This window comes from Copadichromis virginalis, linkage group LG23 (assembly GCF_057382275.1).
Source record: "Copadichromis virginalis isolate Kocher_CV1m ecotype Utaka linkage group LG23, C_Virginalis_male_GT1.1, whole genome shotgun sequence".
Lineage (NCBI taxonomy): Eukaryota > Metazoa > Chordata > Actinopteri > Cichliformes > Cichlidae > Copadichromis > Copadichromis virginalis.
Genome location: NC_140639.1, coordinates 7,815,100 through 7,831,901, shown reverse-complemented (window position 1 = coordinate 7,831,901; position 16,802 = coordinate 7,815,100). Strand labels below are relative to the sequence as shown.

The 16,802-nt window shown below is 43.6% G+C and overlaps 1 protein-coding gene across 4 annotated transcripts in view; it reads right to left on the bottom strand.

The window, feature by feature from the left end:
• Positions 1 to 574: 574 nt before the first annotated feature.
• dab1a (DAB adaptor protein 1a) overlaps positions 575 to 16,802 on the bottom strand; it is a 230,866-nt gene continuing 214,638 nt past the window's right edge. For 2 of the 4 annotated variants that reach the window (XM_085447207.1, XM_085447208.1), the window contains 7 exons: positions 9,598 to 9,660; positions 9,383 to 9,479; positions 8,121 to 8,527; positions 7,299 to 7,494; positions 7,048 to 7,196; positions 5,551 to 5,647; positions 575 to 2,573 (listed from right to left, as the gene is read on the bottom strand). In XM_085447207.1, the coding sequence (XP_085303333.1) occupies positions 5,567 to 5,647; positions 7,048 to 7,196; positions 7,299 to 7,494; positions 8,121 to 8,527; positions 9,383 to 9,479; positions 9,598 to 9,660 (993 nt within the window). In that variant the 3' untranslated portion in view covers positions 575 to 2,573; positions 5,551 to 5,566. Of the gene's footprint in view, positions 2,574 to 5,550; positions 5,648 to 7,047; positions 7,197 to 7,298; positions 7,495 to 8,120; positions 8,528 to 9,382; positions 9,480 to 9,597; positions 9,661 to 11,371; positions 11,519 to 15,855; positions 15,910 to 16,802 lie in introns of all 4 variants that reach the window. The other 2 variants (XM_085447205.1, XM_085447206.1) reach the window with 2 other exon arrangements.

Below are 16,802 nucleotides of genomic sequence, written 5' to 3'. Positions count from 1 at the left end.
GTTCTCAAATAAGCTGCACACAGTAGGGTTTATAGATTATGGAGTACCCAGGACACTGTTTGAGGGAAGACAAAAGCTGTCAGATATAATTTTTTAATGTTTAAGGAATAACAAGGCAATTCCATTCACCTGCACAGGTGTCAGAAATCCTACAGATAAGCATCTCAAATACCTAACTAATCCCACAACCAAATAGCACAGTGACAGCATTTTGTGTGTAAAATGGTTCATTTAAAATGTGTAAAGTTCTAGTTCCATTGAATTTACAGAACAGTGCATTAAGGGTGTACTCGTGTCTGAACCCTTTCTGTGGGTAGAAAGTGAGAAACAGAACAAGAGTAGGAAGGTTAGAGTTCTTGTTTTGCGGTTGCTTGCTAATAAAGCTTATGACAGCTTGCAATAGAGTGTAGCAGAATGTGACAGGTCATTAAAGCAGTGTTAAATTATTGCAAAATGCTGTGGCACTTGATGGTGGAGGTGGTGTGTGTGTGGGGGGGGGGTCACCTCTGCTAGGCACACACCATTAGGCTCACTCTTTCTTGCTCGCACACAGAAGCAGAGGCATAAACACACGTATTAGTCATTTGGGATGTGTTTATTTGTAACAGTAATACATGGTGGAATACGTAAATCAAGATAGAACCAAAAAAATCATCTAAAAACCCACTGTAGAATGTCATATTCATAAAGATAAAAATAATGTGTCAATTTACATTAAGAAACTGTTAGCTGAGGTAAAGTTAAAATAGGTCTAGAAATGTTATGTACTCAAACAGCAACGTTTCCCTTTTTATTTAACGTCTTTGCTCATCATCTAGTTCTCAAAGTTTTAAAGTTAATCAGCTTCATAGTCCAAAAGAGTTCTCGAATGATATGGGGACTCTGGCCATAAAATAGGGAGTCATTGGCATCACAGTTGATGTAGTTGTAGCAGAGGATGCTGCAGTCCACACTCAGACAGCAGCAGTTTGGCACCTGACCAACAGACAGACAGATGGGCAGAGCATCGCTGTTATCTTTGAGACTAGTCTGGGAGAATGTGATGGAGGAGAGAAGCAGTCTGGGCTACAGTGAGTGAGTGAGACCCTGACTGTTGCCTGCAACATAAAAATGATAGTCTTGTGATACAAAAGCTCAGGACCGCGATATAGTGTTTTTGGGTGGGAACTCAAGAAGACACAGCAGGGCACGGTGCAGGCTTTAGGGCTGGAACCAGAGTAATTAATGGTTCACAACATCTATGCACAAAAGAGGGGGGGTGAGGCGAATGAAACAGACAACAGGAAAAAGAAAACATATGTTGGTATTGCTTGGGTTAACGTCAAGAGTTGCATAACTGAAGCCTTCCTATTTTATGGCACAGAAGTCCAGTGGACAAAATGGTTGTTATCATTATTTACAAAATGAGTTTGGCAAACCAACGATCAGATGCCTTAAAGCCATGTTGACTCTATATCTCCTATAGAGCTGACCCCAGCGGCTTGATTGACTTATAAAATAAAAATTCAAATTTTTCAATTTCTTCTTCTTTTTTAATCAGTATTGTACAAAAGCTATAGAGAATGAACAGTTCAATCACAGAATCTGTTTAACTTGCAGCACTTCCCTCTCAGTGTCTTTTCTTCAGCATGTCTGGTCCTCTGGCCTCTGTATGAGTCTGTCTGCGAGGAGAGACGTTTGGCAAATTACTGTGTGTATGCATGTCAGAGAAGGTGGACTGTGTGTATGTGTTTGCATGTGTGAGAGTATGTAAGCTGATTCCTGTGTGCAAGATGTATGTCGTTGGTGTGTGAGTAGCTCCCAGAGAGTCTGTTTCTGCATAGTGATCCAGCAGACACTCACAAGAATGGGGTTAAACTCCCCGAACCAGCCAAGCAATCAGAAGCAGTGATCCCAGTAACGGGCCATCCCTGATAGGCCCATTAATAGTCTAGCTCCTCCTATGGGATCTCCTCACTACAGATGCAGATTCTGTCCATTAAAACAAAAGGTGATCGTTCTAATCCCGATGAGCGTGCGTGTGTGAGGGAGTGTCAGAGACGGGGAGGCACTGCATGATTCAGTCCCTTCTTGGCAGCACAGTCTCTGGCCAGACACAGGAGGCAGAGGAAAGAGAGCAAAGGAGGAGGAAGGGAATGGGGGGGCAGAGAGGGGAGGAGCAGGTTCTATCTGTAAGGCTGGGTGTGAGTCGCCACAGGGAGAAGGGAGGAGAGGAGAAGACTGCGCAGTGGAGGGAGAACTGGATCCGTCTCAGTGATTGATATCCCTTCCTGCCTGGAGTGAATGACCAAGAGGGCTCTCCCCTCTCAGGAGGAGGAAAGACTGCAGACAGGAGGAGGAGGAGGAGGACTGTGGGAGTGTGGAAGCTCCTCCTGGGAGGTTGTTAGCTGAAGGAGAAGAAGAAGGGCTTGGCCAGGCGGGGATGTGCCAGACATGCACGCACACACGCACTCACACAAACAGAGGTTAAGGGTTCTCCTCCTGTTCTCTCAGTGCTGGTCAGGTCTGTCTTCCTGTGTGTCTCTTTATTTCTTCCCTTTGTTAATCTGGGCATAGAGAGGGTCCTTCCTCTTCTGTCAATGAAAGAAAAAAAAAATTACCACATTTTTACTTTCCTTTGTTTTTTTCAAAGGCTTGCTATATCTGTAATGTCAGTGTCTGGCCTCTGTGTTTCATCTGAGTGTTACATAATAAAAAGGGAGTGCCCGGATTTATGATTCATTCTCTCAACTGACTGAACTGCAAGTATCAGCAACCTGCAAGCCCTGACAAGTTAGCTCTAGTTTTGCAGTGGTTTGCAAGTTCCTATAACTGACATCACCACCAGGTGGCAGTAGCACACTGCATTGAAGGAGACCTTCGGTCACTTTTCCTCTTACCTCTTAGGCCGTTCATAGGTCCATCACTCTCAAAGCCATTTGTGTGCGCGTGCCTGCATGCGTGTTTGTGTGTTGTTATCACAGTGTCCATGTAAATGCATATTTTCTCCCACCTCAAACTCCCTCCAGGACCAGCAAGAATCAGAGGTAGTGCCTTGAAAAACCAGTTATGAGTCATCATGTCTGCATTTCTCTCCAGCTGAGCTGGAAGACAACAGTGGATGATGGAACACCCTGCTGCAGTCACTCACAATGGGGTCGTTATTATTGTACACATAATTATAGCCAGCCACTCAATCTGCCATGTAGACAACTTGATTGGAGGCTACTGACTTTCCTATTATATTCTGGGAGACTTCTCCAGAGCAGAAAACTCATTTAGAGTTTGGGGCTGCCCACAGCTCCCCTATTAGAAGAAGGTTTAGTTGAGCAAACTGCTCGTAGTTAGGTGTGTCTCTGTCACAGTATGACTCAACGTTGGGCTGTTCTGTTTTGGAGGCTCAGCTAGATAAAAAGAAGTCATTAAAATATGTTAAACTGGGTTCTGGAAAACCATTATGTTTTTCTTTTTTTTGAATATGCTGTTTGACATTTTATAGATAAGCAACGAATGATTGAACCTCTCACTTCTACTTGTGCTTAAACTTACATAATGCACAATCTGCAACAGCTTTCATCTAAAAAAAAGAATACTTGGGTTGATGCTGGGAGGGCTGCTTTAGTTAAGGCTTTGGTCTTTGGCATACAAAGCTGTAACTGCAGGGCTGGCCAAGGCCAGACAGTCAGCAGAAAGTAGCTGCCAGCAGCCCCGAGAAAGGTGACAAAGAGGCTGAGACAAGCAGTGACAGCAAGCACACACTGCTCAGCCAATGCACCAGAGCCACAGCCCAGCGGTGTCACCCTGCATCATCTAACAGGCACTGCCATCTGAGGCGGCTTCAGCTCCTTCATCCCCAGCCGAGAGAGCGAGTACAAGTCCTCGGTGGAGGTATGAGTGATTTGCTGGCGTGGCAGCAGCCTCAAGGCCAGAATATCCGGCCTGGCTGGTACATGTGTGGACATTTATGTGCATGCGTGTGGTAGGCCCTCGGCAGGGGGAGCAATGTGAGATTGGTCAGTGAACCGTGGAAGCAGGCCATTTCATGGCTGAGACTCGGGAGCGTTCACTGGACATGATGAAATCACCCCAGAAAAAACACTTACACTCCCACTAGCCTGAACACATGTCTGTCGGAGACACGCAGTGGGAGGGGGAGGACAGGACAGGCGGTCATGGCCAGCAGCAACACACTCACACAAGCACACGCATATTTTTGGCTCCAATATGAGCACAGGTGGTGACAGTATCGATCACAGGTGTGCTTGTCCAGGGAATAGCCGGGACTACTGCACAGGTGTGTGTGTTTGGGAAGATGTCTAAAGCCGATGTGATTGAGCAAGTAAACACCATATGGGAACAGCGTAATTGGACCAGGACCAAAGCAGTCCACCTACTACAGAGGACAGACTAGAAGCTTCTGGCCATAGCTGCTAGATCATAACCAGATTTCCTGCTCAGTATTCTAAAATTCGTTCTCGTACTTAAGTGCCACATCCACCTGCTGCCATGCAGCTTTCATAGCGTCTGAATGAGGAGCAAGGCCAACAGGGGAGGGAAGCTGCTTTGCCCCCCTCCTCCTCTCCCGGAGTGGGGAAGGACTTGAAGGCTCCTTGGGTTTTAATTAATGCCAATTATATCGGGGCAGTCATTAATCTTGGCGCTCCAGTATTAGCTGATGAAAACAAAACCATCACATTTTTTTCTGGTGTGAGTGCCAGCAGCTATCATTAAGGAGCCACAGTCAGGAATTGTGTGGGAGAGGACACCGGGTAGGGAGGCAGGGATCAAAATGGCTCTTTTTCTTGGAGTGTGTGTGTGTGTTTGTGTGTCATTGAATAGGCAAACCGCATATTGACATGCTTCTCATAGAACGTTCAAGCTTATGAAAGTTGTGAATTTCACTGTAGAACAAAGTGCAAAAAGTGTGAAAACATGCCCGTCATCAGTGACTGCCTGTCTATATCGCTCAACGGTTAACATTGGTGCCTGGTGCTTAAGTGACATTGCACACTGTATATAATGCATAAAATGTGAGCATACATCCTGATCAAATTAAGCCAAACAACTGAGATCAGCATATTGCACACAAATCCCAAAAGACATCCTGCTCACTGAAGTGCACAGTTTCTGATTGGCTGTCACACGCTATTGAATTTCCAAGTGAGACGTGTGCTATTTAGAGAACTGAGCGTGATTTAGGTGCACATCAGAATGACAGAACACAATGAGAGCACTATGGCCAAAGTGATGTTGCGCAATGAACTTGTCACACACTGTTTCCAATAAGTCACACATGCACAACACCTTCATCATCAACAGATACTTGCAAAACAAAAAATTCCCACACATGATAAAGCATTAAAACCAAACCACACGTGTGCCATCCTTTGAACTTGTGTTAACGAGGCAATGAAAACAGGTAAAACAGTGAAAATGTAACCACTGATGCAAAAAAAAAAACAGAAAGATGCAACACACTTATGTAAGGGAGGTGCAACAGTAAATGAGAAGAAGAGATACATGCAGAGAGTTGAAGGAGTTAAGAGGGGAAGGAGAGGTATTGATACCTACCTTGCCCTGCTGCTATCTAGCTCCCAGCCTCTGGACTGGCCTGATCTGGGCTGGGCTCTGCTGTCTCGCTGGGGCAGGGCGACCCAGAACCACATGCCTAAAGAGTGGAAGACGGAAAGGAAGGAAGAGGAAAGGGTGGAAAGGAAGGTCCATGGAAGAGTATAAGAAGGAAATAAAGGGAAAACAGACAGAGAAGAATAAATCTGAAGGACAGAACGCTTGATTGATAAACTACAAGAACAGAGCAAACAGGAAGCAAAGAGTAAAGCTGTTAATGCTCTGAAGGAGGAACACAGACACTTAGAGTAGAAAACCACAGCCCATCGCAGCTTTTCCTTTTATAGAAACTTCTTTGCAAATACACACAAACAGTAAACATGCACTCATTTACAGTGGTGTGTTATGAAAACCTTTGTGGAGTTACTTCTATTGATCCACTGCTTTTTTTCCTAAAACACTTCTGCTTTTTGCACCTCAACCCACAAAAGGGTGGGAGGTTGTTTTTCTGCGTTTGCTCCATCTTTCCAGTCCTCTCGCTTTTTTTTTTTTTTTTTGTAACCTTTTCGCCGCACTCACTCAGTGTCGCCACCAATGCACATGTCTTTGGGTTGGTCAAAGCTTCTGTGTCTTATTCAGAGCTGGTGACATTTTCAGCAGTGTGAAAGTCCTCTATTTTTTCAATAATAGCCGGATTGGAGGCATAAAACTAATGTTTCACGCCTGGGGAGTGAAGGACGAGAGGGAGGAGAGAAGCAAGCTTGAAAGAAACAAAAAAAAGAGTAATTGGAAGACAGGAAGAAAATGGCAGGGAAAGAACTAGAAAAGTCTTGCTTCTTAGAAGGTCACAGATTCTACAAGGACTTTGGTCAAAGGCACTCCCTAAGAATCTGACGTTCTATCCTTCTTTCCCCCATTTTCTTTCGTTTTATCTTTCTATTTTCTCTCCATCTTCTCACTCCTCCTTAATTTCACCCATTTTTCTGCCCCAGATTAAGGTGCTACAGGTAAAATAAATATTAATTGCCCCTGGAAGAAGAATTGGGGCACTACGCTTCCTATATCTCACCACAGATGAGTCTGTCCACATAGAAGTAATGATGTATGGATGCTACCTTGCTGGTATTAATAACAGCTTAATGATGTCTCTGACAATTTCACCAGCTAATTTAACGCTGTGTTGACCATGCACACACTCAACCCAATACTCATGCATGCTACTGCTCATTTTTCCACAGTAACCCACACTGGACGTGCACATTTTCATATGCATTGACACAAACACCAACACACACTCTCACACTAAAGGACACAACAGCGTCGGCCCCCTAATCAGCGAGAGTGATTACCTGGCCCGCCAACACGGCTACAAAGGCTATTTATCAGCAGATCTCAACAAGCTGTGCAGGTTATAGCAGCATAAGAAGTGACTTATTAAAAAGGCGCACACACTTGGCTTACTCCAAAAATTTCTCACACACCAAACCACACCACACTTACAGCATCTTCCTCTCCACTGCGACTGGGACTGCCCTCTGCCTCGCCAAACGAGTCGTCGGTGGGGGGGTCTGTGGCGTCGGTGGGGGGGTCACTGACGTGAGAGGCTGAGGATTTTGAGGGAGAGCTCTGCCTGGGAGCTGGGGTGGGTGCTGCAGAGGAGGACAGAACAATTAAGGCGTAACTACACGCTGGATGGTGATAAGAGAAAAAGCGTGTTACACAGCACAGACAGACACGGAGAGAGCGCTCACGGGAGTTGGTGGATGGTGTTGTGGAGGTGACTGGTGTCAGATTCATCTGAGAAATGTCAAAGTCATCACAGTCATCTGTGTCCTGGGCAGTGCCCACACGGCTGAAGTAAGTGCTGAACGCCTCTGAGGTTCCTGTTAAACTGGGCTGATCAGCCTTCTTCGAAGGCATGGCCGGAGGCTTCGCCAGCTGAAAATCCTAAAGGAAGACAGAGACTGGTCAGCAAAGTTAACATTGAAAGTGTGGACAATCAATTAGTGACCTTTGTTTCAGGTTACTGTACAAATCACTGCCTGTTTTGCAGCCTTTTTATTGATGAAAACACCACCAGATTGGGGAAATATGTTCTCTCATAGATGAGATTTTACAAGTGAAAAATTCTGATATGAATATGTATGTATTTACACTACAGATTAGTTGAATCCGAAAAAATGTGCATTTTTGATGTGTTTGTATGTGGCCTAACTATGTGAACCAAAATGTATTTCCAAAAATGTAATTTTTTGGAAGCCTTTAAAGGGTTAAATGAGGCTAATTTGCTCAACATAGCTAAAATGATCAAATACAACCCAAATATGTATGACTGTCCATTTGTACTTACATGTCCCACTTTTATGACTCTTTGCACCCTAAGGCTTGTTTCAGACTTACCCAAGCAATTAAAAACTGGTCCCAGACATAGTGCAACTCTAAAAAAATACTTAAATTAGAAAATTAACTGTGATAAATTATTCAAGGAGCAAAAACTAATATTTAGTTTTTATTTTGAATGGGACTATGAAGACTATTTGTAAAAATCGTCTCTGTATTCATCAGTTCCCCACCTTGAACATCTCCTTTCCCATCTTCTTTCCTCTCTCCCCATGCTGTGGACTCGAAGATGCTGAAGGGGAAGGAGCTGAAGCGCTGGCTCCAGTGCTCGAATGGCTCTCGCCGGCTGGAGTCACAGTCGTGACGGGGGTGAGAGTCTGGAACATGGCGGCGGGCAGGGTGCCCACAGGCTGGGCTGGGAGGTAGGCTGTGGGGGGGAAGGCTCCTGCTGCCATGGCTGCCCACTGCTGCTGGGTGGCAGGGAAGATGTTGGCCTGGCCCCAGATGAGAGGCTGGCCACCTGGCAGCACCTGGGCTACCGGGCCTAGAGGAGATTGGACCCCGAAGGCCAGCGGAGTCTGGGCAGCAAAAGCCTGCTGGGACCAGTGGCCAGGAGGTACTGCTCCCATCGTCACATAACCTGGTTGTGAGTGGATTGAGATAAGTTATTTCATTTTTTTCTGCGCCATTTTAAAAGAGTAAGAAAAGAAGACAAAAGAGAAAGTGATTCGAATATCCACAGTGCATAGCCTGCTTTTCCACACACAAACCTGCACATGCATCACCAGAGAGTGCTGCCCTACTTTTGCCCGCGGCTAATGCAGTGTCTCTTAATGGTCATGGTGAACTATTATAATTACCTCCAGAATGAGGCAGAGTCATTATGAAAAGGTAGAACTCAACACACTCATTAAAATCACTCAGATTCATCAGTAAAAGCTGTTTCGTATTTCACACTCACTAGTCTCCTGGTTCTAGTCTCTGCTTGCTAACTACAGTGGAGAAAGTTGACATTTAACCTTGGCTGCTCTGACACATGCACAGAGAACGGAAAAGAGGAGGCAAGCAGAGGTGATGAGGGGAGTGAATAAAGAGATGCAAAACCTTTATACCAATTTCTAAATACACAGTAGCTCTGTGCACAAAGAAGTCTTCACTACAATCATCGCGGCATGTTTTATTACTTTCCCCCGTCTGACGCAGTTGGCTCAGCCACAAGTAAATCAGCAGCATCTGAGGCCGCGGGATAATAATGCTTTTCATATTCAACACACAACCAATGCCACCTTTTCTCCTCTTTCTCTCGTCTACGTTTCGCTTCTACTCCATCGCTCTATATTTATTTCAGCACAACCCCTTTTCTTCTCTTCTTCAGATGCCCCCTGCATCTGAATCTTCTTAGTCTCCAGTTTGCCTTCATGTCTCTCCTGCTGAGCTTGTTACCCACTGGCTTTTAGAAGCCTTGTATTTAAGCAGAACGTAAACAAGGTCTTACCTGAGGGCACAGACGCAGGATTGAAGGGAGCAAACAGTTCCGTGGGAGGCTGCAAGCCCTGTGAGGGGTCCAGGGTGTTGGCTGGAGAGGCGGGAGTCTGTGCAGGTTGTGGTTGGAGGTCAGGCGGACAACGAAAAGGAGACAACTCAGTGGAGATGCCGGTATTATTTCAAAAGATGTAAATCACAGACTGTGTATGTATAACGGCTACTCACAGATGGAGAGGTGATGTCAGGAGGCGTAGACATGTCTCCAAAAATTTCTAATTGGTTGATATTCTGAGAATTAGAGAAAGCGCATAATAGCAGTCAGGCACAATCGCGGGAATATTAGACTACATGCAATTTCTGAATCGCTCTACATTCCAGTGCAACGTGCATCATACACCGCATGCGACGCGACATTAGCTCGGTATGTTAGAGCTACCTACCTGAGGACTTTGGCAGCAACAGAAGAGGTAAAAGAGGGGTGTGGAGAGATGGGATAATGAGATGAAATGATTGATTATGATGGCATACCTACCAGGAGTTATCACAATCTTTGTCATCTGCTTCAGATAAAGATTCTTTCCATCAGTGGATCTAAAAGCAGACTACCACACCCTTTAATATCATTATTGTAGCAGCGTCGTCTTTTGGACAAGTCATTAATGTTTCCTGTGGAAGATATGTGGTATGTCCCAGAGGGAATAACTATCGGAGACAGCAGCCTTTGTATTCAATCTGGATTGGTTCTGTACCACTCTGTTTCCTTTCACAGTTTCACATGATCCTTCACTTTAGTATCTGCCTCTTTTTTTGCACATTATTAATATCTTTAGGCTGGTGGCAAGTGAAGGATAGTCTATTTTTAGTTGATAAAGGAATTTAAGCCTTGAACACATGGTCAGAGATTAGCATAAATCATGGATGCAGATAAATTCTTTAGAGATAATGAATGTTCTTAGAATATCTTCCCTTTTGTTCACTCTCCTGGGTCACGCATAGACCACAAAGTTCTTTTTACACGTATCAGAAAATGGATCTGTGAGCATGGTGTTTTACATTATGAGTCTAGAAGGCTTTTTTTTTTTACTAAGAGGGATAGGAAGTTGTAATATATACTACGGCTGCAGCAGAGTTTAGCAAAGCAGACAAAATGGAATCAACAAGATAAGCCAGATATCCAAGATAGACAAAATAGTGCATTCACAGGCACTGATAAAAGGATTTCCACTCACAGAACACATTAAGAGTTTTTCTAACTTTACAATAAATTTCCTCTGGCATTCATCAATGAATCATTCGTCAATGACAGAGCCCGTGCTGATGTTCTTTAATGTGAAACCACATTGACGGGGAAAATGTACTGCAGAGAGTGTTCAAACAGCACAGGAAGTTGAATATTTATAGACCTTCTGTCCAGTTTCCATTCGCTCAATATTCTTTACGTGTGCGGCGGCGGGTTGGTGAGGTCAGGTTGCTGTGATTATCATAGTGTTATGAATGCTTTATTAATGTGCTCGGAGCCGCGATGACCGCTGCTGTCGGCTAACCCTGCTGACCCCCACACCAGTTCTCTGACAGACACTATGACCTTTACGTCTACTCCGCCCTTAAAGGACCTCCGCTCTGAGCTAAGTGAGAGTTTTTCTCTCTATTCCATTGGCTTGTCCTCTTTCACACATGGACACCACGGCGGCATGAATGCATGGGTGCACCCATGCGGCTCTTGACTTTACTCCTGCCTGAACCTGGTTACTATGGCAACAACAAGGTTGCATGTTTTATTCATAAATGACAGAGGTTAAGAGTTGGGGTCACTTATGAGTACAGAAGAACAGAGTTGGAGGTACAGACGAGGATGCGAACACCAAAGATCATCTGAGGACGTGATTAAAGAGTAGTTCACGGCAACTAACGCTCAGGACAGTATGTTCCCTGTTTAGAGCTTTGAACATTGCATTAGTTTGAACTACAAAGTGCATGTTAGTATACTGTAACAACTTACCTGAGTCACCATATCCAGGTCTAAGTCTATCATATGTGACTGCGACTGCTGCTGCTGTTCGGTTTGTTCTTGGTGAAGGGGTTGTTCATGAGAATGATGATGTTGATGATGGTGATGGTGGTGGTGGGGTTTTCTTTTATGTCCATTCTGCAATCACAACCCCAGAGTTAGATGGCAGGTGGGATGAAAATGTTCTCGCACACAAACATGTTAGTTATCTTTCATACACGCTGAGAGAAAGAGGAGGACAGAGGGAGGTGGAATGAGTCTCTTTAAAGAGAGGAACATGATGGATTGCAGGTGTTCTAGTGATGCACACATACACGCACGCACGGACGCGCACACACACACACACACACACACACACACACACACACACACACACACACACACACACACACACACACGCAGTCACAGAACAGTGTTCTTCTTGTCTGACTTAGACCAAGTGAAGATTTAAAGAGGTTTAAAGATCATCCCTACCTTTTGTCTAAACTACAGCACTGAGCTGGGGTTTAAACCCTATTTGTGTTTCTGTAAAGCCTGCTCCCATGCGTCAGGAACCACAGTGTGAGACTGACAAGCAGGCAGACATAGAAAACAGAGCTGGTTTAACTAACATGCTTCATGTGAGAGCACAGTGAGGGAGTACATAATTGGAAAAAGCCCATTTGCCATTAAAAACCTATAGCCGGGGAAAATAAGACATGTGAAAGGGTCATACCAACACACTACTCCCATGTATTTTGCACTCCAATCTGATTGCACAAAACAACTACATTTTGTAGGCTACAGCACAGTGATGGGCTTTGCGGTTCCTTTCACCAACACTGGCACTAAAAAATGACGTCAGATTGGTCTGGCAGAGCTATAGTATTCACTGAATGACAGCAATCGTGAATGTATTATTTTCGTTGCAGGAAAGCATGAGATATGGCCAGCAATAGTTGACAGTGAAAAGAACAATAACAGATTGCTCAATACTAACCATATTAATTTTTATTAAAAATCTAAATTTTAATCCATCTGATGTTTTTTGGATGGGTGGAGCATATTTTAAATCATGCAGGATCTGCTGTGTTCATCACTTAAAGCTCCACTCTGCTGCTGCCTATTTCTCTCCATCTTTCTTCCTTCACTTTCCCAGTCTGACCACCCTCTCTCTCTTTTGCCCTGCCAATTATCCCTCTGCGCCCATTATACACTCTCGCCATCTCTTTGCCTGGCCCTTTATCTTTATCAGTACTGCCGCCACCTATCAATTAGCCGTCTCTAGGGAAACAGTAATTACCTGTGCACATGTGTTCTGCATACAATTAACGCATCCCCTTTAATTAACACCACCTTGCTGATCCCCTGCCGTGTGACTGATCACATTGGCACGCACCAAAAAAAAAACCCTGCTGACCTGCCACACGCAAAGCCACACACACACACAATGAAACTCATAACACAACCGGACACACAATGGATAACAATAACTAATTTTTAGAGCTCTTTTTCTCCCTTTCTGTCTCACAGGCCACCACACACACAAACACACACAATGTAATTTATAGAGCCCGACCAATATGTATGCCAGTATCAGTTGTTTGGTGATATATAAATAAAGAAGGCAGAGAAGAAACGCCCATCAACCGTGTTATGAGTGTTGCCATTGGATAGTTTTTCCATCATCTTCCCTGTTGGGAATACTTGTTCCAAATGCCACAAAATCAACAACAAGCTAAATATTTGTGATGATGTCACTGATCATGCTACTGAAGCCAATGCATGAGTGCCAATATCTGCAGTTCTGCAACTTTCAAATTCAGGTTGATACCAAAGTGAGTCAATCTCCTTAAAGTCCAGTGTTAAAATACCCAGTTTTAACACTGGAATAAACACATTCACAGCCTTCTACTTCGGGTTTCTATCACTCATTTCCCCCTTCATAATAACTGCAATTACCTAACAAAAAATATGCCTTTCTGTGTGCTTAACATACAAACAGCACAAAGTCTGCACTTCAGTTTTATTAACGGCAATCTTGTGTTTTACTAATAAGTCACCAAGTAATCACTTGTCCATCTTTTATAAGCAGTCTACAGTCATATTCTATTAAGGTAGTACAGTGTTTGAGTTGGCCATGATGTGTGGTGGAAATACACTGACCTCTGCATGTGAACTCTAAGGTGTTGAGGGCTGCTGTTGATTCAACAGACTCGCTCAGGTCCCAGAGGGTCAAGGGCTCAGTAGATTGGAATCGCTTTATGTGTGCGTGTGTGTGTTTTATTGATTTGCCATCATTTAAGACGGTGACAGATTAAACAAGAGAAGAGACTGCTTTAGACAGGAGGTCACATTTCAGCCGATGAGATCATTTCATCTAGGTGTACTGTGTACATCGATGTCATGTTGCACTGTTGTCTACTGTCAGTCCCTCTGAGAGGACGGTGAATTTCTATTGTCAATAAAATAAATATTGAATCCACTACAAATAACAAACCTGCTGCTGTGTCTGGTCACTCAGCTACCAACATTTCTGCCATAGACAGCAGAATAAGAAGATTACATCCTAATGTCTATGTTTACACATTATTTCAACTTTATTTTAGCAACACTGAAAACCAAGTTGTCACTTCATATAACCATAAAATTTCCCTTAAATTCCTTTCACCATAATAACTCCATATTTACCAAACTGGATCTGTAGATCCACAGGTAGAGCTCTTTTTGTGATTCCACGTACCCATCTGAAAACTAATGAGAGCTGTAAACTCCAAACCTGTGGAACAGCTTACTTCTCTCAATTTGCACCCTTAACTCTGTGGTATCCTTTAAAAAAATCATATTCAGACAGGGTCATGTTTTTGTGTGTGTTACTTGATTCAGATGTGTTCATTTTGACTGTGTTTTTAACACCTTAATGTCTTAAAAGTGCTATATAAATAAACCTTACTTGGACATCAGGAGCGTGCATATATTTACAATATGATAAGATGGCTAGAGTTTGACTTCTGGTGTCACACTACTGACTGAAGAGCAACATGCTCGAAACATTTAATCCACAGAGAGATCAGCGCAGCAGCACTTTTTAACCCTTTGATGCCCGGATTTTATTTTTAATTTAAATGAAAGTATCTGCAAATTACCCTACAAGTTGTCTGCCACAAAGGAAATTAAAAAAAATTCTCTGGTCCATTTATATTTCTGTGATCTATGCTCACATTCCAACTGACTGGGAAGCACAAAAGACTTGAATCTGGTTTATTTAAGCCACAATGGACTGACTAGCCCAATTGGTTGCACAACAAGAGAGAAATATTGGATTTGTTCACGTTCAGACACCTGCCAACACAAAGGCAATCCAAATAACAGCATGTGTTGTGGGCTGGGTGAGGAGAGAACAGAAATACTATAGTGCCTGTAAGCTTCTTACTAAATCTGGGGATAATATACAGCCAGAAAACTGCGAGACTGATTTCAAGACTACCAAAATTCATAGAGTGAGATCGTCACTGCCAGTAGTGACGTTGAGGAGTCCAGTTTAGCAATCTATTACAGCAGTGGAATACACAAAGAGATTTCAGGCACTGGTGGTGAGCTCTACAAAATAATTAGAGCTAAATGGGAGTGTGTGTTCAAATAATATAAGCTCAAATACTCATAAACCAAAACACACACCAGCAGATCAACAGCTTGATTATTGTGAGTGTGAAGATTTTAGTAGATTAAATCAGGCCGCAATATAACTTCCATCTTTATGGGCAGATAAAGAGCAGCTGAGGTATAGCACAGCCTGACAGTGGTCAAGGTCATCTTTCATTATAACTACCGGCAGTGTGAACAGAGGCTTGCATGTACACACGCAAACAGGAATACAGATTTCCACTGCAAACATTCACTCAAAAGGCACAGACAGGGTGAAAAACTGCTCAACAAAGCTCAAGTATATTTTAAATATATGATGTCATGCACATTTACAGTCAGACGTAATAACATCATTTTTACGAAAATATAACAGTGACAAAATACGTGATCAGTGCAGTCTGGGATAACATCATGCAAGCTTCATGACTGGCCAAACCACAGCCAAGCATGCTTCACTGAGAAAGCTGACATGACACAAACATCCAAACACACACATTATCCCAGTTAACCATAAGGAGCAGGCACCACGGGGCACGAGGAGAACGGCACCAGCCACCATAACTACAGCACAAGCAGTACAATAGCACAGCACACTGCATGAGGCACTGGATCCCAGCAAACCTCTCAGGGGAAAATTAGACATACTGATCACTGTGTGGGAGATATATTAAAAGGAAGTAGAATAAAATGCGAAATTAGAGCTTCCACATGACCGCATGATGGGAGAGCGCTGAAGCAGAAAGGCTTTCCACGTTGAGTAACACGTGGGACAGCTGAGAGGTTTGTCTGAGAGGGGGAGGCAGGCTGAGGGGGGTGGGAGGTCGGGCACGGGCATACACACGGTCACTCACTGGGTGTCGCTTTGGGACGTCATAGACCCCTTCCTTCTGCTGACTGGTGGGAACCTATACAATCGACCAATAGATTCAGAGAACAGCCAAGAGAGCCTGTTACCTCTGGAGTAATTAAGCAATAAAACTTTACACTTCATCACTGTTCCAGCACTGCGACAAACTGGATGCCAACACAAAACCCTGTAACCTGCCTCTCCTGGAATCATATCAATCACTAGTAAAGTGTTTGTGTGTGTGCAGGGATAATCAGAATTAAAATCTTTTGAGTGAGAACTCATTTACTAGGTTAATCAGAAGACTATCAGCCTGTGGCGATGGTCTCTCTCTCTCTCTAATAAAGAATGGATAAGGCAGCTTATCACATCCACAGACATGTAATAACTCACATTGTCACACACATGGAGACATGTAATATTTCTATGTCACACAGTCAGATAGATCTGAGTCTGTGTGTAATGAGAAGAAACAATGAGCAGCGATAGCAAAATGCTGATATGTATGAATCCTGAGATTCCTATGGTTTGATTTCTCCTACAGTGGCACAAGGCTTGAAACAAAGTTTTATTCTTCCCCAGCTGGATGTGCTCTAATCAGAGTGGTAAATGAAAAACAAAAAATAGCACAGAGGAAAAATGTGGATATCTATCTAGCACAGCCTGTCCCATTCTTTCTCCTCCTTTCAATGCCTTGTTTACTTCTTTCACATGTTTATTTCCAGAAGCTGCCATCTTTATTCATACATTAGTTCCTCTGTGGCTGGAGGCTGGCTGAGCCGCACGTTTTTTACGCATGATGTGTGTGTGGGGGTTTGTTTGTACGTGTATTTGTTTGCGTACGATTGTGCACGCGCCAGCGCTCCCTCTATTTCAATTCATTTTATTTAAAGATCAAACGAGAGGCTGGTGATTAATCTTTCTTTCCCCCGCTTTCTTTCATCTTCTTGG